Below are 23,840 nucleotides of genomic sequence, written 5' to 3'. Positions count from 1 at the left end.
GGCACAATCAGGAGCAAACACAGAAGACAAGACTGTGCAGGTTCCAGAAGCATTCTTGAGGCCATTTGTGCAAGGTATTTTGGAGCTCCGGGCCTCCAGAGCATGATCTGGAAAATGGTAGTAATTGAGGTGGTGTGGGCTCTTAGAGGGCAGGTCTGGTGACCAAACTGGTTACCTGAATCTGACTTGCTTTTAGCACTGGAAGTCCCATGTCCTGAGAACCCCTTCACGGGGATGTTAAAAGCCCCACTTTTCGATCTTGTGTTGGATTAAAAAAGAACAGTGAAAAATCCATATGACAGCAACCCTGTTTTAGTGTCAAATGGATTTGGTGCAGATTATCCATCTTCCATAGTCATTTGTTGTTGGTGGGTTGTCCCCTGATCTTTTCTGTTGGCAAATGTAGTTCGTGCTCCACAATGACGGATGGTCCATTGCTGCTCCGTCTGAATGACGTGACCAAAGCCAGCATCTGAAGTGGGTCCTCATTCTGAGTCTGAACAGTAGGCATCAGCTCTGCCTGTGGATTAACTGTTGTGTCTTGTATTGAGATAGTTGAGTGTGATTTTTCACATTGTGAATATTGTCATCATGTTTCCAGAACTCTTTTGAAAAGTTTAGATAATTAAAATGAAAGTAATTACATAGTATTTGTTTAGTCTTATTAATTACTATTTGCTGCCACTGTTAATTAGCCAATTGTTTTGTTTAAATAATAATACTTATGCGAGAGAGAAATAAATAATGCCAATTATGGTAATATAATTTCAAATGGATGCTTACTTCTCATATTTTAGTGACAAATTATTAACACTTATGTACATAATTACTTTTTATTTTTATTAACTATTATCATTATTGTTATTTTGTCTACTATGGCTGTGCCCCTGACTGGTTCTTTAAAAAGCTGATCATCCTAAAGGCAAGTTGTACTGGCCCCAGGACCCCTTGCCTTGTGAAGAAGGATGTGACCTGTGAGGGGTCAGAGTGGGGTCTAAGACCTCACTGCAAATGGCTCCCAATGTACAGTGAGGCCAAATTCTGATTGATACCTTTAAAAAAAAAACTATTTGTGGATAATTAAAAGCAAATACCATAATCGAGTTTGGTTTGAAATCTACAGCTGCCATAGAACCATGTGGGCCAATAAATTTGTGAGTTTACGAAGGACATTACTTTGCAAAAAAAAAAAAAATAATTTATTTTTGATGATGCTTAACATTCAAGAACTCAGTTTTTTAATGTTACTGGGAAGCAGATGCTAAACTGCAAAAATTAATTAGCGATTGCATTCCAGAAAGCAATGATATCCGACTTCTTTATTAAGTTTACTGTTATGTGAACAAAGAAAGAGGAGAGCATTTCTTCCATTAGCAAAGCATATAGGACATCTGTGCATAAGAAGATGCAAGACAGAATTTGGTGGGTGAAATTCATTGTTGTGAAAGGAGTAATTGGCTTGTAGGTCCTGCAAGTTTTATATCCCAGATCTTAAATCGGATAGAATCTCATGGGTTTCAAGCATTTCTTATCATTGGTGTTTAGTTTTATTTTGACTTTAACCCTATAGAGATTGTATTGAGGCAACAAAAAACTAATTTCAGACTAACAACGAGGGAGGAGAAACTCAGCCTCTGAGCCTCACTGTCTTGGCTTGACGCTCTGTAAGCTGAGAATTGGGGGGATCCTGTTCACTTGCATGCAGCCTAGGAATGAGGAAAGTGTAGGGCCTGTGTGCCCCACGGAACAAACACTGAATGTTACCCATGCCATCTAACTGGTATTCCTTTATGGGTTTTGTTTGCTTTCTTTTGAAATCATCCCTGAGTCTTTACTAAAGTCTTCTAAAAATTACTAATCTAATCCTAGCCGTGCATGGGCACAGGATGAAAAGGAATCGGTGTCCCCTTGTCCGCAGCAGGACTAGGTGGGGGCAACATAGGTGAAAGTGACCCTCATGTACAAGGTTTAGGACTTTAAAGCCTTGTCCCCTTTCCCAGGTGAAGATTAGCCCTATAATATCAACCTCAAAACAGTGTGTCATTATTTTTATTAATAGAAACGATGGCTTCATTCTACATGGATCACCCAGCATGGAGAGCTTTTAGTCATCAACATAGTCAGATGTTTCTGGGCAGTATTCCAGGCTTTCCCTCCAATGCTCTGCTACATCCCTTCCTAGCATCTCTTGGGGAGTAGCTATACTCAACGCCATTTTTGTACCTCCTCTCCATCATTACAAAGGATGATTCTTCTTTTCTAATAGAAGTGTGGGGGAGAGTGTCTGTCAGATACCATAACTGTATCCTAATTCAGGTTCTTCTCAAGGATGCTTGTGATGACTAATTTTCTGCCACCTTGGCTGGGCCATGATGCCCAGATATTTGGTCAAACATGATTCTGGATGTTTTTGTGAGGGTGTTTTGTTTGGATGAGATGAACATGTAAATCAAAAGGCAGTCAGCCTTTCAACTTGGTGCTTCCCCCGGTCTCCAGCCTGCTGGTCTACCTTGCAGATTTTGGAATTTCCAGCCTCCATAATGACATAAGCCAATTTCTTAAAATCTCTCTCTCTCTCTCTCTCTCTCTAGTACACAATAGTATATATATAGAACATATTATATATATATATATATATATATATATATATATATATATATATATATATATAGTCAGAGTGGGGTTTAAGGACCGGAGGGACCTGGAAAGTAGTCAAATGTTTTTCCAAGTGGCATAATAGAACGTTGAGGGCTGAGGACTCTGAAAAGCCTCTAGGGACAGGATGAGACAAGCTGCAAGCTCCATTTGACCAGTGCCCATATGGGGAGGGGGACTGCTCAGCAGATGCTAACTTGGGCAGAGGCTGCCTCCAATGATCAGGTACCTCTTCTTGAGGCCATGATACTAGATTGGCCCTCAGGAATGTAGATACTGTCCCAGATATACGTGTGTGTGCAGAGTGGGAGGCAAGCCTAAATTAATGGAGTTTACCCTAAATTGGCAAGATTAAAGTTTTCTAGCTTTCTACTGTCAGATGAAATGAGATCTTAAGATAGAAAATAAATCAATAAAAAGTTACATCTATTTGTGAACGAACCACGTGGATTTACCATTTATTCCCATTTTGATCATTTACTTTCAACGGGTCAATTAATTCATTTTACAAATACAAACTTTCAGTGTAGGGAGAAAGAATCATTCTTCTAAAAATAAAGAAGGAAATTAAAATAGAATTTGCAAATTGATGAACCATGTGGAAGAGCCTTATCTGTTCCCACATCATTAACTATTCATTGCTATACTGGTGACTTCTAAGACTTACGTGAGCCTCCTCTTTCCTCCGCTTCACCACTGGAGCATTTCCAACCTCCTGCCACAGACTCAGCACACACAGGGAGAAGAAGAAGGCTGGACTGGGGCCACAAAAAAATCTCTGCTCTAATCCCTAAACCAGTGTTCAGTAGGAACATAATAAGTTTTTAACTGAATGAATGAATGCATGAATATTTAACTTGCTTTTTAAAGAAATCAACAAGGGGATCTGTCTACAGGCAATTTTATTTGGTTTTGGAAATTTAGATTGATTTTCTATCACTTTGCAAATAGAATAGGACTAACTCACTCCTCTGTGGGGTTCTGAATGAGGAAGTGTCCAAACCTGTTCGCTATTAACCAGTAATCAGGTAGGGAAAGGAAAGTCTCTGGCCATGAAAATTCTTCTCTGTGAAGACTAACAGCTCTCAACAAAGGAGGAGCAGGAAAATAACTAAGGCTGAGGTCCCTTTCAGATTATTCCAGACATTCTTATTCTCTGGGCCCCCATGCCCTCCAATGGGGGAGAGGGTAAGGGAAAAACCCGTGTTTGCTGGTTTTGCATTGTTGGGCAGAAGGCAGTCTCTTAATCACGTTGGTGGAGAATTGCCTCTAAGGTCTTATCCCTGACACTCTTCAGGAAGCTCAGAACTACAGTCCCGCCTGTGCCCCTCTCTTCTAGGGCTTGAGATGGCCCAGGGAGAGGGTTTGGCCTCCTGCCCTTTGCTTTGGCAGCCGCTGTGATGAGGTATTTTGTCACCACAGCGATGTGATAGCTGCGCAGGTCCACCAGGGCCTCCACACACTGATTATAGGCTGTCAGAAGTTGGCTATTTTCAGAGGACAAGATGTGGTCTCTCAGTGAGGGACTTGACTGGATTTCTTCTATAAAGTCCTTATGGGAAGGAGGCATGTACTCCCTCATCCTATGCAGAAAGTCGGCTGAAAGAAACAAACCAGAACAATGTCATAGCTCCACATGGAAAGATAAGAGAGCCTATCTGCTTTTCTGGACATCAGTGCAGCAAAAACTTGCTTTCATCCTAACTGTCCGATCTACATTGCTGGCTCTTTTGCTCACAGATGTCAAATACTATTTTCTTGACTACGAATAGGAGATGGGGAAGGAAAAATGAAGCAAATACATCTCGGATAACTGAGTTGGAACTAGATCTATCAGCCCATGTATAAATATTTGTTGCATACCCAAGGGGGGCAAAGTATCTTGCTAATCATCATGAGAGGTATCTACAAATGTAAGGCATAAACCCTTAAACTGATTTGCTAAATACTCTGATAAATTTTGCTCCCTAGGTGCTCTGTTTGGAGGGAGTTCTAAGGAGGAGGAAAGTAATAGAGTTTATAAGATCAAGAAAATAAAGAATGACAAACTGTTTTTCGTAATAGCCTCTTGAAGTCAACTTGTTTAAAAATCAAATCAATAGATATTTATAGAAAATGTGGATAGATCGATCATTTATAGGATATTTATAGGATATCCATTAGGTATTTAATACTATCATAGTTTTTGACAACTGACTTTTGTGGACAAGACTGGACCCTATGACACAAAGTTCTAGTCATTTCTTTTCCTTACCCATCTTGAAAACTCTGTAGTCTAAAGTGCCCTTTTGCAACTATTAAACATTGCCTTGCTGCTAGCAGGCAAAGAACTGAACAATTTCAAGCTTCTAAACTGGTAGACCCTTCTTCTAGTCTAAATAGGCTTGGCCTGAGGTTGCAGCATTTTTACAGGGAAAGGCTTTAGTGGAGGAGCTCAGACCCAACACCAGCTATATCCAGACTTAGTAACTTAATGCCACAGCCTTCAAACTCTAGATCTCTCCTCCATTTTAGAGAAAGGAGGCCACTGCCTAAGGATCCAAACAAAACTACAGGGAACAGCTGGATATGTAGCAATGTTTTAAGATTTGGACATGAAACCCAATAATCTGCTGAGATCAAATATTAATTGACTTGACACAATAACATCTGGCAGGCACACAGCCTCCTGGTTGGCTTGGAGAAGTATAGACTTCATGACATTTTAATTTACACATTACATTACATTTTAATTTAATTTTGGTCTTGTCAATTGGTAAAAAACATCTCTGTTCTTCCTCCCTGTTAAGGAACAAAAAGAAACAGCAAGTGTCCGACTTACCACTTTCCTTGCTATGGCAAATGCCTAAGAACTCATCAAAGGCATGAAGCACTGTGCTCTGAGCTGCACTCCCTCCAGAGTACTCCAGGGGCTCTGTGGAGACTCCTTCATAGATCAACCCCACAGGCATTGCTGGGTTATCCTTCCATCTAAGCCAGAGGAAAAGTCAAAGAGAAGGCGTGGGTGCTAGGAGTTAAGAGCATATTTTCTGTTACAGAAACAGTGAGTAAGAGAGCAAACACAACTTCAATGGTAATTTTAGAGCAAAAGACTGGATATTTTTGTAGGATATGTACTTAAGCATACTTCAATTTCGTAACAGGCCACAGGATACAGCTGTTCCTTTCCTCAGTTGAAGGATTATTCCAGAGAAGTAAAGGATGTTTAGAGAAGAATCCTTAGCACTGGTCCTATGACATATTTATTAGGAAAAAAAAAATCACTTATAAAGATGATATCAGTGCTGATCAATAGGAGCAATTTAGGGGCTCTGGAATAATCTTCACCTAATCTCAACCCTGATAACCTGGTACCTTTAACTCTGCAAGCAGAGCTTTGAAAGTAAACACACACACACACACACACACACACCCGTTTGCCCTTCCCTGAAATAGCTTTAACAGTTGTCATGCTGAACTATCAGTTTTAAATACTACCTGACTTTGTGGGAACACCTTTGTCAAATATGTTCTTGATAGCAGGTATTGATAACGAGGGCAGCAATAAAGAGAACACAGTACAACCCGGCAGGTTACCAGAGGGACGTGGAGATGGACGGAATTGAGGCTCTGAGTCTTGCTCAGATGAAGTGGGCCCGTTCTTCTCTTCTTCTGTCTCCCTGATTCCATTTCGTTGTCTTTTTGTGTCTGAGTCCCCTTACCTCTACCTCCAACTATTTTACTCATTTCCCTGTCACATTTGTTATAGAGTCTTGAACAATTCCAGAGACTACGTGGGTGACTCCATAATAAGACAAAAACAATAGCACTAAGAACACATTCTAGTTGTACTTCCAAGGCGTTAGTCTATAAAACCCCTGCACATTCATGTTCTCATTTGACCTCTTTTGAGTAGATGAAGGCAGGTTTTTAAAACCCCTTTTACAGATAAACAAAGACTCAAAGCTGTTAAGGCTCCAGGGCCACATTTTTAGAAAATGGGGAAACCAGAATGTAAATCCCAAACTTGTAATATATTTTTTTAAGACTTTATTTCTTTGACAGAGAGAGAGCGTGCGCGCGCACAAACAGGGAGGCACAGCAGGCAGCGGGAGAAGCAGACTCTGGCTGAGCAGGGAGCCCGATGCGGGGCTCAGTCCCAGGACTCCGGAATCATGACCTGAGCAGAAGGCAGATGCTTAACCGACTGAGGCCCCCAGGCGCCCCAAACTTGTAGTTTTCTATTTTCATTTTCCAGAGACCCCGCATGTGAATTTGCACTTTTACTAAGGAATAGAGTCTTTTTTCCTCTTATTTCCAGGAATGAGCCACAGTCCCTGTTGTGAACAGTTTAAATAACAGGCTTACGTTGATGTCTCGTCTCCTTCCTATAATTCTAAAAGTCATTTTGCTCAAGAGAAGGGAAACATCACACACATACAAAAGCCGTAGCCAGACTGCTCAGCTTGCTGTTCTTGTCCTTTTTCCAATACTTCCTTGAGGTAAGAAAGGCTGTACGGAGCTGGGTTGTTTTCTTTGCAGGTTGGTTTGTTCAGCAGTTGTATGGTTTCCACTGCATGAATGTCAGAGTGGCCTTTGCAGTGGGGGTGACATCACTTCTGGAAACATGAGGCACAGAAAGCAGAGCCCGGGGAGAGCGAAAGAAGGATTCTGGTATTAAGATTAGAACATGCTGTAGCTGTTGGGTGAGAGGGCTCTTTTTCAGGCAGATAGAGAATTTAATCTCAGCTTTGGTATTTATTAACTGTGAGCCTTGGCTTAGGTAATTAATCTCTCTGAGCCTCAGGTTCCTTATCCAAGTGATATTAGGATCTACCTTATTGGGTTGTTATGGGAACTAATTAAAATAATACCTGCTCAGGGCCTGGAACATATTAAGCATTTGCTAAATATTAGCCATTTTATATTATTCAGAGTGAGTTGGAATCCCTGCTCCCTCCATTCATTATGTTGTAACTTTGCATGCACTTTCGTGAGTCTTGGTCCTAATTTGCACCTACTTCCTAAAGCTGCTGCATAATTAAACGGGTTTTAGAGAAGTTTTATGACTTATCAAAGTTCAGGACACTGCTTCAATAAAATTTCTAAACAACACTTTATTGGGAAGGAGTATTGAAAACGTAAGTGGAACAAAGAGAGCGGCCACAGTGGTTCAGAGTTGTTTTTCCCATCCTGCGGATGATCTCAGATGGTCACTTTGGTCTCTTTCAACAGTCCCTCCTCATCATGACCACTTCTGCATGTTGGACTTTCTCAGGGCTCAGTCCTTGGGCTCCCTGCTACTTTCACTTTCCAAGTGGTCTTATTTAGCTTCATTGATTTAGAAGGCAACTATATTAGGACTATTTAAAAGCATGCACTTACACCTGGGCCTCTCCCTTATGGTCCAACCTCATGTATTCAGCAGCCTACTTACAGATACCTTCACCAGAAATGAACATGTCCCAAACTAAGCTCCCAATTTCCCCTCCCTTCTGCCAAATTTGTTCCTCTGATGGCCTTCCTCATCAGAGAAAATGGCAGCTCCATTCTTTCAGTGGATCAGGCCAAAACCTTAGAGTCCTCTTTAACTAATCCTGTTCTCCTCCTTCTGTAAGCAATCCAATAGCAGGTCCCCTCAACCTTACCTTCAGTCATGTCCGGAACTGAACATTTTTTAGCACCTCTGCTGCTTCCACGCCAGTCCAAGCCACCATGCTGGATTGTGGGATAGCTTCTTAAACGTTTGCCTGGCTTCCATTCTTGTTCTCAAATCATCTATTTTCCACTTAGAAGATACAGCAATGATTCGAAACTTAAGACAGATCATGCCATTTGTCTCCAGACTTTCTACCCCTGCTCTTCTCTCTCAGAAAGGAGCCAACAAGCCCCAACATGATCTGGTCTTCTGCTATTCCTTGTATCTCTCTCATTTTCCCGCATGTGTCTTTCATCCCAGCGACACTGGCTTCTTTGCAACAAGGAATCCTTGTTCCTCCATGACAAGCATGCTCCAACCTCAGGGTTGTTGCAATTTTTGTTTCTTTTGCTTGGAACAGGTATCTAGAAGGTTTAGTTCTCACTTCTTTCAGGTATCTACACAAATGTCACCTAGAAGTGTGGCATTCCCAGATCATAATAAATAAATGAGAACCTTCAGCCACCACCCACCCCTAGCTCTCCCTTGATGCCCTGTGTCTTACTTTACATTTCCCCATATTACTTATTGTTGTAACATATATTGTATGACACTTGCTTTAATTATATTTGTTTATGCATTATCTGGCTCCCATGATTAAAATGTAAGCTCCAGGATGCCTGTGGGGTTTAGTTGGTAAAGTGTCAGCAGGTCATACCCCAGGGGTGTTGGGCTCCTTTCTCAGTGGGGAGCCTCTGCCTGCCGCTCCCTCTGCTTGTGCTCTCTCTCTCTGTCAAATAAATAAAATATTTATAAATAAATAAATAAATAAAATGTAAGCTCCATGGGAATGAAGTTGCTGTTTTGCTTTATTGCACATTCCCAGAACCAGGAACTATGCCTGGCATATGGTAAGCACTTACTAAAGAGTTAATGAATGAATGAATGAATGAATGAATGAAAACAATATCATTCTATAATTCCCTATTATATATCTAGAATATGTGGACCCAAATGTTTGTCTGGAAAGGATCTAGCTAGCTTTAAGGAGGCATCAGATGCTCAAATGGCCAAGAGACATCCATCAATCTTTTTTTGGTGCCCCAACATGATGAAAATGTATCAAAGCCACATTGAAGGTGACAGAGAAAACATCAGCATGTAAGTCAAAAAAGATAAAATAAGGGGATCTACTTTCAAAATCCATGTTCTCCACCTGTGATGCGATTAGTCTGAGGAAGGGAAATAGGGTTTCTCTGACTAGCCCAAGGACTGCGCCCATGCACTCTCAGCCCAAACTACTGTTTGTAAAGGAAAAGAATTAGTTTCCTTTCAAATCTCTGTAGACAAGGTTATTTTTAATCTTTCTCATAGCATATTTCTAGGAAACCCAAGAGGAAGTGTAAACAGAGAGAAAAAAAGAAAGAAATGAAGTGACATTTTTCCACAGGGGCTGATGACTTCCCTGTGAAATTTAATGTGAGTGGGAAATAAAAAGAATATGTTTAATCTACAGATGATGAAACTCTCCTAAATAAAAATGTTTTTAAAAAGTAAATAAAAACAGTAAATCAAACATGGGACAAGCCAAAAATATAGGAGTAGATTTCGATTTTTCAAGACAACTCTCTTGAGAATTCTCAACAATCCAGGTGATTTTAGCCATCAACACTTATCAATACATTTAAGATTTGGTGCCGCCCACTTAGTTGTGCTACATGGGAAATATTTTTGAGGGTCAGACAGAGGGGAGACTTTTATGGAGATCACAGATAAGATGCACCACTGACCCAGAACTTATTTTAATGAAAACAATATCACCCTGCAGTGACTATTTAATCATGATGGGTAGAATTTTGAAAATATTGCCCCAAGATCTCCATCCTAATTCCTAGAACTCTTTATATTATAAGCTACCATGCCTGTCAATATGATATATTATACAGCAAGGCCAAAGAGACTTTGCAAATGTAATTAAGGTTACTAATCAGTTGACCTTAACATAGGGATTTTCTGCATTGTCTCATGGGCTCAATCTAATCACATAAGACCTTAAAAGCAGAGATTTTCTCTGGCTAGTGGCAGAAGGAGAAATCAGAGGTATTTAAGTACTAGGATTGGAAGCACCATGGCTGCGTTGGAGGATACCATGTAACAAGGAAAGCAGGAGGCCTCTCTAAATGGAGGACAGATCCTATCCAACAGCCAGCAAGGAAACATAGACCTCAGTTCCAAAACCACAAAGAACTGGATTCTACCACAAACCTGAATGGTCTGGAAGTGAATGATTCCCCAGATTCTCCTGATAACAGCTCAGCCAAGCAGATAGTTTGACCTCAGTGTTTGGAGACACTAAGCAGAAAACCAAGCTGAGTTTGCTTGGCTTTCTGACCTACAGAAATGCGAGATAATAATTGTGTGTTGTTTTAAACTGCTTTTTTAATTTGTGGCAATCTGTTATGCAATGGTGGAAGACTAATACAAACTTAAACAGCAAAGTGAAGTACAAAGAGATTTTCCAGAATTAGGTACTTCCTAAATCTCAGTCTATTTAAAATGTTTAAAAAATGCCCTTTTTTTCTCTAATTCTACCAAAACCTATCTGCAAGTTTTGCTTAACATTTGTTGCTGGAATCACTATCATACAATCAGATCTTTGTCTTAACCCTGAGCACATGCAAAACGCACAGAGAGCAAGAAGAGTTCTAAGGACAGATAATCTCTTTGGGGAGGATTTCGGGACTGAATGGGTATACAATAAAAGTCTGAGTTCTGAGAAACACTCCCAATTCCATTCTGCACCCTTCCCCATTTCTCTGGTTTCCTCATCAGTCAGGTACCCATTACTCTCAAGTTATTCACTAGAAACCTTCCTGCTTCCATTGTCTGAGCCCTGCAGTGAGGAATGCCCACCCAAGCTGGCCTCCCCTTAGACTGTCTCATACTCCAGACCTACTCAATCTAGAGAAAATACTGAGTTCATGTTGTCACTTCCTTCTTGCACCAATGTAATATCCACTACATCTACTGATAGATCAGTAGATCTGTTGATTTTGATATTGGACTTGTCTCTTACTACTTCAGGGCACAGCTTCAGATTCTTTCTGTACATAGCACTTAGGCATCTCCTAGTTATCAAGATGGAACACTAGGTGAGCTCTATTTCACATTTTTCACCTCATCCATTCACTACCTCCACTTTTCACTTTTCACCATTAAAAAGCCAAACAAACAAACTTAGTTTCTCTCAGTTAATGTGAATAGGAAAGCAATTTGATTAAAACATGTCAAGGTATAACTAGTGTATTTAAAGGAAGAAATATATCTAAGAGTAGAGTTCTCTAACTGGAGAAGTTAACAGGCCATGTCAGAAAAGACCCGCAAATATGAACAAATGACTTGGGGTAGCTCTTCCAGGAGTATTAGAAGAAAGCTTTTAAGCCCTTTCTATGCTTCCATCTGCCTTAGTAACAAGGGGGAGAGAATGGATATAAATGATAGAGCTTTGTGGTTGCATACTGGGCTTTTTTTTTCTGCCATCAAGATGGGATTCGAAGTGAATACAAATGAATCTAATATGGTCGTCTAAGGAAAACTATTCTAAACTTAAATATTCAAACTTCAATGTCATTTGTCATGCAGATGGTACCCCACCTCTTATATCCAAGAATGGATAACTGCTAGCAAGGGTTTCTTGGTGTGTTTCTTACTATAGGAAGCTTCTCTCTCCTCTCATAAATTTGGAATATGCTACAGAGGCCTCATGCAGGAAAATGGTTGAACTGTACTTACCCAGAGAGAAAGATCCGGATGACTGCATAAAATATGTCTGGATCAACATAATCTGGAGAAGCAATCAAAATGTGAACTTTACTACAGGCAAAAAAGCAATTGGTTACATGTGCATGGGTCCTGCAGCTCTCCTGGGGCCGCCTCCTCTATCTGATCTTCATGGAAATCTGGAAGGAAGGCAGCAGAAGGAGGGGGATGGAATGTTCTCTTCTGTGGCCCCTCACTGGCGCTTACAGAAATTTTAAACTGTTCCAAATGCTGCCCTTTTCTATTTGTGGCACTTCCCTTTTCTGAACTTCATAACAACAAAAGGAGAGGTCAAAGCCATCTTTAAAAAATTAATATTTTTAAACAGACATGATATTTGAGAGAGCGTAGGAAGTAGAAAGAAGCAAAGCAGAGAAAAAGAGTCACCTCTCTCAAGGCTTGCACAAGAGAGGAAACCTAAAGTCATCAATGCTCACGCAGAGTTCTATTCAGGCAACAAAGGATGGAGGGGAGAATGTCTTGCCCGGGGGCTGCCACACCAGGTCTGGTATGGGCTCGTGGAGCTGCATTCCTTAGTCTGTGCAGCTAGTTTTGCCTCTGAGCCGATGCTTGGGGATAACTGATTCCACTAGTTTATTAACTTGCATTTAAAGAAGCGTGTCTTCACATTTGTACTACATCTCTTCTCATTAACTTTTGAAGATTCTTCCTTCTTCTTTGCATAATAGGGCCCATCTATGACCTGGCATGTTTCTTTTACCTGGATTTCTGTCCATTATTTCCTTGTTTCTCTTTGAGAAAAAAAAAAACAAAAAACAGGGGTGGTTGGTTGGGTGATTGAGGTGGCTGCCTTCAGCTCAGGTCATGATCCCGGGGTCCTGGGATCGAGCCCTGCATCGGGCTCCCTGCTCAGTGGGGGACCCTGCTTCTCCCACTCCCCCTGCTTGTGTTCTCTCTCTCTCTGTCAAATAAATAAATAAAATCTTAAATAAACAAACAAAACACCCCAAAAAACATCTTTTTTATGAGACCCAAACAATGTCATCTCTATACCATCAATTCCCTTTTCTACCATCATACTTACTCTCTGTTCCTCCATCTCTATTTTCTCTGAAACCCCACGGGCTCAGGTCACTCATATCTTCCTTTAGCCTCAGGGTTTCCCAGTGTTCCTGAGTGGTGTCACATTCTTAATGCTCTTCTGTGACAATGTCCCATGTGCTGGACTTTTATTTGGGTCCCGTTTCTATGTCTTTCCCATCTGGTCTTCTGCTCCCACAAAAACGTTAAGTATTATGGACAAATTTTTGCTGAAGCGACAATGACCAGCAATAGTGTAATATTTTACCCATAAAAGTAAAATGATTAGTCAGTAGATATAAAATAATTTTAATGTAAAAATTGTCAATAAATGTAAAAAAAATCCATTTATGATTATAAAAAACAGAAAAATTAGCTAATTAAAGATAGGAGGAACATTTTTGAACTGATAAATTCACAGAAAGCCTATTGTACATTTTGTACTTGATATTGAAAGATTAAAAATAAGTGTTTTAAGATGTGGAACAAAACAAGGATCACCACTTCCATTCAACACGGTGTTAGGAATCCTAGATAGAAGAGTACAAAAAAATATTTAAAGAAATAAAAGTTATAAGTATTATAAATGAAGGAACAAACATGATTCTCAAATAACATGATTTCAACATAGGAAACCCAAATAATCTGCAAATAATTATTAGAATTAATAAGAGTGTTTATCGAGGTACTAAGTTCAAGGTTAATAGTCAAATATCAATTTCATTTAGTAAACCAGCAACAAATAGTTAGGAGTTAGTTAAATCAAAAGATACCATATTCACTAGAAACACAAATCTAAGTTAACTATGAAAAAAACCCAGAAGATATCTAAGTCTCTTATTTTGAATGAAATTAAAAAGAAATTCAAGAAATTAAAGAAGAAATCTATATTGATGGACAAGAAAACTCAGTATCAATATCAAAGAGAAGAAATGTATCTAAGAAAGAATTGTCTATCTGAATAAATTTTAGCCGGCAGCCAGCAATATGAAGGCACAATTTGGAGTGGCTTGTCCAACAACCCTAGCTGGCATTTCCATGCTATTCTCTGACTCTCCACTTCCTTGATCATAAGACAGAAAGACTAGATGCAATATCAGAAGCATGTCATTTTTTTCCAAATTAATGTATGGATTTAATGCAATATGAGCAAAATTTTTAACAGAGATTTTTTTCAATGCAATTTGACAAGCTGATTCTAGCAGTTTACATGAAAGGCAAAGGGTTGAAAACAGTACAGTCACCCCTGGAAAAGAAGGGCAAGATGAAAATGAGAAATACTATGAAGCTATAGTTCTTAAGACAAATGATATTCCTGATGGGAAAGAGAGACAATGAAGAAGACTAGGGAACCTGGAAACAGAGCCAGTCATTTCAGAAAATCTGATAGAAGACAGTGCCAATATTGGAGATTAGGGATTATTTAAAAAAAAAGAAATTGAATTTATTTCCTATGTCATGTCACATATAGATAATAATTATGTGAATTAAGGTCTAAAATGTGAAAGACAAACAACAATTCGAGAAGAAAATGCAGGAAAATATACTTATGACCTATGATTATGAAAAAATATCTTAGGCAAGACCTCCTAAAACATAGACTTCTGCAAAAGAAATGACAGATACCTTGACTATATTTAAATTAAAAAGTTCTGCTTTCAAAAGTCATAAGACAAACCACAATATTTGCAACACATATAACTAACAAAGAGCAGACCCCCAGGATGCACAAAAAACTTACAAAAAGATAAAAGATAAAAGGCCATTAAAAATATAAGGAAACGCATGCATTCACAAAAGAGGGACCTGAGTGGTGAGCACCAACCAGCACGTGCATGCACACACACGCACAAAAGAAAGAGTTAACTCAAATCAGAGAATGCGGGAGTGACATCATCATCATGGTGGAGTAAAAGTTTTCCGCTGTCTTCCCCACAGAGAACACTGGTTTAGACAATCACACATAGACAAGAGAGCCTTTGTGAAAGTCCGGGAATTCAGTGGAGACGTCCCAGCACAACACTGAGCAAAAAGATCTGGAGCTGGATACACTGAAGAGGGTAAGAATATTTCACTTTGCTCACATCACCCTGTCCACAAGGCAGCGCAGCTCGGTGCTAAGAGAGACCTTCTAGGGCTGTGATTCTTCCCGTGAGGGAAAATGAGAGCATATGAGTGAGTGCCTGGCTTCCCCAACTACACGGGAATGCTGCCAAGCAGACCCACTTCTTTCTCGCCCCATCCAGAACACTGAGGTGTACAGCACAACTGGGGAGACTGGGCGTGGGGAGGAGCTAGGAGAATGCCACATAGGGCTCTTGGGGGTTTCATTAAAGGGATGCAGATCATATTGATCACCTCACAGAGTCCATTCAGAAACCCTCCCACGAGATGCTGAGAACATTTCGCTGGCAGATCACCCAACACCCCTAGTGCTCTGGTGTCTCACCCAGTCCGGGGCCAACTCCTTGTGTGCACTCCTGAAGGCAGAAAGAGTGAGTCTTTGCTGAGGATTAGTGAGCTCATGCAGCAAGCTGGCTGATTCTGTGGGATTGGGAGAAAGCACACAAACTTGAGCTTTGAACACTCCTCTGTGGAAGGCAAACAGAAGGTGGTCAGCACCTGGCTTTACAGGATCAAGAGAAGGTGCACGCAATTAAAACTTCTGCCACAAGAGGGAGCAAGAAGTATGGAGCAGAGGTATCCATAGCCGGTCTGCTAAAGCTTTGGAATCCCTGCCAGGGCTGATGGAAGGTATTTCTCTCCTGAAACCCGTCGGTAAATCCTGGAGGAGGTGAACACTTCTTGAAATACTTCTTGCAGCAATGCAAAGCTTCACAGAACATAAAAAAAAAAAAAAAAAATCAAGGAAACATGATACCACCGAAGGAACAAAATAACTTTCCTGTAACTGACCTGAAAGAAATGCAGACCTGTGATTTGCCTGATAAAATTAATTCAAAATATCTGTTTTAAGGAAGCCAGGTGAACTATAAGTAAACACAGAAAGATAACTGAGGGTTGCTGGAGGGGAGGGGCGTGGAGGGATGGGGTAACTGGACTTTGGGGAGGGTATGTGTTGTAATGAGCACTGGGTATTATATAAGAGTGATGAATCACAGACCTGTACCCCTGAAACCAATAATACATTATATGTTAATTAATTAGATTTAAATTTTAAAAAATGAAAAAAGAAAACAGAAAGACAATTCAATGATATCAAGAGAACAACACACGCACAAAATGAGAACTTTAACAGAGAGATAAAAATCATAAAAAAGAACAGACTACTAGGAAATATATTTTGGTGATGGACTCTGAACACTCTGAAAACTGTTCAGAAAATACCAAGTGTTGGCAGGAAGTTTTCCTGTACTATTAACATGGGGCTGGTAAGGTCGGAGAACCATGTGAACACTCTGGCTTCTGGGTCTAATGTGCGCACATCTTGGCTGAGAAGGGGGGTTCTTAAAAGCCAGTGACACAGAGGATCTAAGAACACACCTGAGTTACGTCTCCTCCTTTTCCTTCCATGTGGCTTCCCAGTAGAGTGAGAAAAAGGCATCAAGGACTATAGCTTCTGCCCAGATGGCCAAGCTCAGGTCCATTTAGTGCCTGGCGAGTCATCTTCCAGTGTTTCTGTGGTTGTGTTCAGCAAAACACAAAACATTTTGGCCAAGCAGCCTTCTCTTTTAAATCCAAGCGAATCTCTAGAGAAATATAATGTCTGCTTTTGATTCATTTACACTGATAATAATTTTGTGTCATAAGCATTATTTTTGTTTTGTTCGGAAAACCTAAGGAGACTAGGTTTTAAAGTTTTCAGGGGTAGGGATTTAGATTTTTATACTGAGAAATAGTCTTTACACAAAGCAACACTAGAAAATCCTTGCCTTGGATCAGTGCTGTAAAGTCACAGGCGAGGAATTACCGTAGTGTTTCACATTATTTTAGTAACATTCATCTGGTCTCACTCAGGGAAGTAGCATGGCAGGTGCTCTGGGGACATACGACAAAGCATGGTAGATGTAAAATCAAACCATACATCTGATGCTCATGACCACCAAACTGTAACTCTTTCACGTAATTCCAACTGTCAAAGCCACATATTTCCACTGGATGTCTTGTCATCACCTTAAGCATGACATATCTCAAAGCAAGTTCATCATCCTTCCTCTGTGTCCCTATTTACTTTGAAAACCAACCAACCCATCAAGCAGAACTTGATTCAATCTTCCAAGTGACAGGTCTTTGCCAGAGGCATCGTGATTTTTTTTTTAAACCAACTTTGAAATTATATATACTTCCTGGACAACTCTTTCTGTCTCTGATCATACCTACACTCTGCCAGTCCTTCGTCCTTTTCCTTGATGTCTCTTGCCCATCTCTTCTGTTGCTCTGACTGTTCTAGCCCCTTCCCCTTTTCCCAGACTTGGTAGCACTGTTGGCAGGGTGTAAGAAGCTATATGTGCCTGGACGACACCAGGGCTTAAATCTGGAGTTTATGGAAGTAGGAGTGAACCAGGCAGAGGGTGACTGGGAAAGAATGAATGAAGCAGAAGGAATAGTGTGTAAACAAGCCTTGAAATTGAAGAAAGTTGTAGAGAGCAAAATGGAGTCTGTCACATCAAGCAGGCGCCTGTGTCAAGCAATGACGTGAGCAGTTCAGGTCCTGCAGCTAGGAGGTATCACCGGGACCCACGTCAGCTGACACCCCAGAACTGATCACGAAGAACCAGAGGAGGTCTGCAGAGATCCAAAACTGATTAAATCCTTTTAAAAAGGGAAGGATTTTGGCAGCAAACTGTTAAACTCTTCGGATCTGACCCCTCTTTGACCACTTAAAAAAGGCAATTGCCACGGAAGGCTCTGCCCCATTGATCTCCGTGATCTCTGAACAGAACCGGGAGCCTTCACCACTAGAACATCAGAAGCCCAGGGCGGAGAGCTGACCCGGACCAGACCGAGGCCTTAGCTCAACCACACGCCCACAGACTGACTCTGAGTTTGGTTCGTTCACTTCCTGTATCTTCTGTTACCTTGTTCGTTGTGTGGCTTGTCTTCTCTCCTGCTCTGGGTGCTGTGTAAGAAGCCAAGTTTAATCACATGGTGAACTGTCACTGAGTTTGGAATCCTGAACCTGCTTTATAACTGTGGTTAACTTTGCTTTATGATTGAATAAAGCTGACATTGTGGAAAAAGACATATTGATCACCTCACAGAGTCCATTCAGAAACCTTTTCAGGAACTAAAATATAGTATCAGAAAGAATAAGTGAAGGAAAACATGGTGTCAAATAAAGAAAATGAAATTAAAATATTCTGGGGTCAGATCATACTGAGTCCTACAGAATGGATTAAGGATTTTGTCCTTATCCTTAGAATAATGGATGAAATAGTGCTGGCAATAGGACTGTAATGTGACAGGCGTATGTAATTTAAAATTTTCTAGTAGTCATATTTCAAAAGGTAAAAAAAGTTGGGAAAATTAATACCAATACTATATTTTAGTTAACCCACAATATCCAAAATATTTTAATTTCAAAAGATAATCAATATAGAAATTATTAATGCGTTTTGTGTAATAAGTTTTTGAAATTTTCTGTATATGCTTACAGACTTAAAATTTATTTATACTCGGGGCGCCTGGGTGGCTCAGTCAGTTAAGCCAATGACTCCTGATTTCACCTCACGTAATGATCTCAGGGTCGTGAGATTGAGCCCTGCATCAGGTTCCCTGCTCAGGGCAGAGTCTGCTTGTCCCTCTCCCTCGGCTCCGCCCCCTTCTCTCTCTCAAATAGATAAATAAAATCTTAAAAATAGTTATTTTAAACTTATACTGCATTTCAACTTGGATGCTTAATTTTCAACAATTAAGTGAAATATGACCATTCAGTAATAAAGCTATGTTTAACCAAAAACCATTTTACATTGATTCCATTTTTAAATGTCAATTTCAATTGTTTAAAGTGAAATATGATTAAAATTTAGTTTCCCAATCACACTGGTCACATTTCAAGTGTTCCGTAGCCACATGTAGCTGGAGGCTACCTTCCTGCACCGTGCCAGGAGAGAAACTAAAGAGTTTTAGGAGTAAGAGTGATTCAGCCGGCACTTCTGGCTTCTGTGTAAAGAATGAATTGGACTAGGTAAAGGGCAGATGAAAGACGGGATGTGGAAGGTCACTGCAGAGTCCTGGCAAGTGATGAGGAGAGCCAGGTCCAGAGCAAGTGATGGAAACAGAGAGAAAGGAAGGGATGCAAATGACACTCCAGAAAGAGTCTTCCATTTGGGGTAATGGAGTGCTACTTCACTTGGACCTATCCTTCCACTAAAAACAATCCAAAAAGAGGGATAAGAGATGCAAACATCTTAAAGGCATCAAAGCTGAAGAAACAGCAAGGAACCACTAGGCAAAAATTTAAGGGAAAGTGGGAAGCCCTAGAAAGGGAGGTAGAAAATTAGAGTGGCAAAACCACTTTTCCCTGAAGGCATTTGCCAATCCAGGTACACCTGGGCTTGGTTTTGGTGGTTTCTCTGTATGGTCCGTGCCATGAGTAAGACCCTGGTCCCAGCCACGGTGAAGCATTTTACAAGATACCCTGTTCATATTAATCTGGGGATCCCAACTGCCTATATCTCAACATCAGTGTGCATCAGAGCTCCCACCTCACCACTGCTTGCCCTAGAAGACAAAATCAGGGCTACCTTGGCATTGAGCAAAACAGGAAGACCAAAAAAAAAAAAAAATCTGTCCCTGCAAAGTTGTGACTTTTTTTTTTTTTTGCACATTTTCAGCCCGAGTTTAATTGCCTGATTGATACATGGGCCCTCACTTGCTGAACTTGATTCAAGATGGGATGGAATTTTAATGTCCCCAAGAACCAGGAAGAACTGAATACAAATATTTCTTTACCCCAGTTCCAAAAGACTGCCTACAGACAAGGTTTCAAAGACAATGAGTAATACCTGGGCAGGGGCGGTGGGGGGAAGGAACAAAAGCAAGCAGAGACACAAGAAAACATGACAACCAGCAATGAGAACCATTAGGAAAGAAGAAATAACAAGAAGGAAACAGAATCAAGTTTCCAATATTAGAATCATCACATACAAATTATGAAACAGCCACACATAGCATGTTGAAGAAAACCAAAAGCAAGCTTGAAAACGTCTACAGCGGACAGAATGTTGTAAAATATGAACAGGTTAGAAAATAATAAAATACAACTTTTGGAAATGAGACAATAACCTATTGGATGTGTGTATTTAGCAGCAGGTTGGAAGCAGTTGAGAATTAATTAGTTAGATCAGAAGAATTAATCCAGAATGCAGCACAAAGAAATAAAGAGATGGGAAAAAACAGCAAGGCTTTAAGAATGGAGGACAGCAGAGCAAGATCTCCTCTCTTCAATCACAGCTGTGGTGGGAAGACAGGAGATGGCGAGGCACAACCGGCGAGGATTTAACGGATGAGGACTTTCCAGAATGACAAATCATATCCATTAAAGAAGCGTAAGGAAGCCCACGCGTAATAAATGGAACAACGGGAAAGACAGACCTGTTGAAGAGAAACTCACAAGCAGACGGGGAAAAGATAGGTTGCCCCCAAACAAGTAAGAGACTGACATCTAACTTCTCAATAGTGACAATGGAAACCGAAAGATATTGTAGTGATCTACTCAGCATCTAAAAGAATATAGTTGCTAGCAAAAATATTCTTCAGGAATGGGAGTGAAACAGGGCAATTTGCAGACGAGAGAGTTTGCCAGCAGCAGGCCCTCACTAGAGGAAATCCTAGTGGCAAAAGTAATGTGTGTAATGGAATGAAGGGCAAAAAAAATAGGTTATAAATATGTAAGCAAATCTGAGTGAACCTTAACCATATGCAACAATAATAATCATTGTAGATTTCTGGATATTTTTGATGTGTGACATGCGATGTATATTCTTCTTTGTATGCCTAAAAACATCTTCTGTGAAGACTTAATGGGACTCTTCAATATTTGGAGAACTGCCAAAAGACATGCCAGTGTAATGTGGATGCTTGGAAATCCGAACATATTTTAGCCTTCCAACAGAGCACAACACTCAGACCAGGTCAAGTTTTCTGCAAATCACAAAGAAAAGGGGCACAGCCAGGGATCCCACAGGTACCCAGTGCTGACTGGCAGCCAGCAATGCGGTGAGGTGGGGCACGGTCTGTTAGTTGTAGTGCTGGTACGGACTTCTGCCTTAAGAAGAGTCAGGCTGTGAAAATGGAGTCATCTGGTTTTATTTTCCAGTCCGTGGTGAGGATTATGTAAGGCTGTGAGGTAGAAGTCACATGTGGGCTGGGCCAAGGCCAAGTGACAGCGCGGGGGTCCTCAGCAAAGCAAATTGCAGCCTCACAAAGAGAGTACCTTCTCCTCTGCCTTGGGCATGTTTTCAGGCTGTCCTGCCTGGCAATGAGGTGCATATGGAGGAAGGGAGGAGACCCCACCGCTCTTGCTAAAGTTGAGCTGGGAAAGAAAGAATGTTTGGGTGAGCTCCATTTTCTGGGAGAAAGCAGAAGGAACAAGTGCAGCTGAGGTCGGCTGATCATGCAGGAAAAAATGCCATTAACTATAAACCAGTCACAGTGACAAACAAACCTGTGTGATTCCATAAACCTTGCAGTTTCTAGTATTTCTTATTTTTATAATTTCATTTCTCTCTCTTTTTTTTAAAGATTTTATTTATTTATTTGAGAGAGAGAGGAGAGAATGAGAGATAGAAAGCACGAGAGGGAAGAGGGTCAGAGGGAGAAGCAGACTCCCTGCTGAGCAGGAAGCCCGATGTGGGACTCGATCCCGGGACTCCAGGATCATGACCCGAGCCGAAGGCAGTCGCTTAACCAACTGAGCCACCCAGGCGCCCCTTTCATTTCTCTCTTTACTCTGGCTGCATACCAAACCACTCCGAAGTCAGTCAGCCAGTATATTATGCTCATGGATTCTGCGGGTTAGAAATTTGGACAGGACACAGGGGATGGCTTTCCTCTGCTTCACAGTGTTTGGGTCCTCAGGTGGGAACACCTGAAGACTGAGGATGATCTGAGGGTGGGAACCTAGAATCAAACCAAGGGCTCATTTGCTCCTGGGTCAGGTGCCAACCGGAGCATCTACATATGGCCCCCCTGTGTGGTCCAACACCCTCATTCACAGCCGTGGCGTCAGAGTGCGTGGCATTTTTGGGTGGTGACTTCGTATACAAGGTGGCAGTCGCATCCCCTCCCTCCTCTAGCCTTGCCTCAGCTCACGTGGGGTCACTTCTGCCGCATGCTGTTGATTACAGGCATGTCCCGAGCCCGCCAGCATCACAAGCGAGGACACAGACGGCAGGCACGTGAGAGTCGCGTTGGAAAAGGCAGTCTGATGCACTCATCTATTTCACCACAGTGACCACAGGTAAAACCTTTAAGAGAGAGTATGTCTGTGTGGGAAAAGTTGCCTTTCCTGAAAACAAGGGAAGTGGCCCTCGTACTTCCCCTGGCCATCAAACCTCCTACAGGCGATAGTCAAGAGAGCACTGGGGCTGGCCCCGCGCTGAAGAAGGAAGTGCCTCTGACAAGGAGCACAAGGAAAGTCTGTGACAGGCAGGGCTGCACCATCTCACCACTGCAGGCACTGTGATGGGGGTAGGGCCTCTCCTGAGCTTCCAGACTACTTGCTTTGGCTCATTCATATGATCTGAATGCACCTGCAGTGAGCCTCCCCTGGTCTCGGTATCCTGAGTAACAGACTCAGGGTCCCTAGGCAAGGCTAAAATCCACATCACCCAGGTTGGAGAGCTTGTTTGGCAGGAGGCCTCCTGATGTGATCCGGAGGGCTTTAAAATTAAAATTCAGGGAAATGGAGGAAATGTGAATCTGAAATATAAAACAAGAAGTTGAAAATAATGCCTTATTTCCATAATACATAACACTGTGATTTCAGATGGGTTTCCACTCGTGCAGAGAGTCTGAGATGACAAACAAATTCACTCCTTTAATAGAAGGCCATAAAGCTGGGCACCACCCTGTGTCCTCCCCCGCTCCCACCCTCCCTCCCGTCCTTTCTCATAAACCTCTTCTTTCCTGGACTCCATCCGTCTGTGCAGCAGGATTAAGGGAAACTGATACTTAGGTCCTCACCCCTTGTTAAACAGATCACACCCCTCTCCCACACCTTCCTTAAACACACACTAGTTATATTCTTCTGATAGAGGAAGTTGAAGAGCTGCAGTCACCAGAAAAAGATATAATCAACCCCAGGCGGGGGGTGGGGAGGGTGGAGGGTGGTGCTGCACTTAACTGGCCACACCTATGATAACTCATCCCTAAACTAGCCACAGTGGAGGAGCACTGGAAGGGCCCTCAGATAAGGCCCAAAGCCAAGGTCAGTCATCTCAGGTCCCACATGAGAACAAAGAATCAAAGAGGCTTTAGAGAGTGTAAGCACAAACTCCCTCATACCCTAATTCTGCCCTGCAGTAACCTAATGTTGCTGGATAGAGGTGTGTACAACCCATGTAGCATGCTTCACCCCTCCCTCCCCAGTTTCATGCAAGACCTCGACATGCAAAGAGATATATGGCCAACGAGAAGAAGCCACTGAATCACAAGAGAATATAAAGAAGGATAAACCCATAAGAAAATCCCTGCAAACTGAGAGATCATTTTCCAGGAGCACGAACAAAGTGGGTGCCTTAAA

At 41.4% G+C, this 23,840-nt stretch overlaps 1 protein-coding gene across 1 annotated transcript in view; it reads right to left on the bottom strand.

Moving 5' to 3' along the window:
- Positions 1-2,736: 2,736 nt before the first annotated feature.
- The window catches only part of IDO2 (indoleamine 2,3-dioxygenase 2), a 56,420-nt gene continuing 35,316 nt past the window's right edge, over positions 2,737-23,840 (bottom strand). The window contains exons 8-10 of the mRNA XM_028124116.2: positions 12,065-12,116; positions 5,477-5,625; positions 2,737-4,254 (exon numbers count right to left, since the gene is read on the bottom strand). Of these exons, the coding sequence (XP_027979917.1) occupies positions 3,899-4,254; positions 5,477-5,625; positions 12,065-12,116 (557 nt within the window). The 3' untranslated portion in view covers positions 2,737-3,898. The remainder of the gene's footprint in view (positions 4,255-5,476; positions 5,626-12,064; positions 12,117-23,840) is intronic.

This window comes from Eumetopias jubatus, unplaced genomic scaffold (genome assembly GCF_037043125.1).
Source record: "Eumetopias jubatus isolate StellerSeaLion01/CBP00866 unplaced genomic scaffold, mEumJub1_p1.0 scaffold_2, whole genome shotgun sequence".
In the NCBI taxonomy this organism is placed as follows: domain Eukaryota; kingdom Metazoa; phylum Chordata; class Mammalia; order Carnivora; family Otariidae; genus Eumetopias; species Eumetopias jubatus.
The sequence above is the reverse complement of the archived record's forward strand: the minus strand, read 5'-3'. Positions and strand labels throughout refer to the sequence as shown.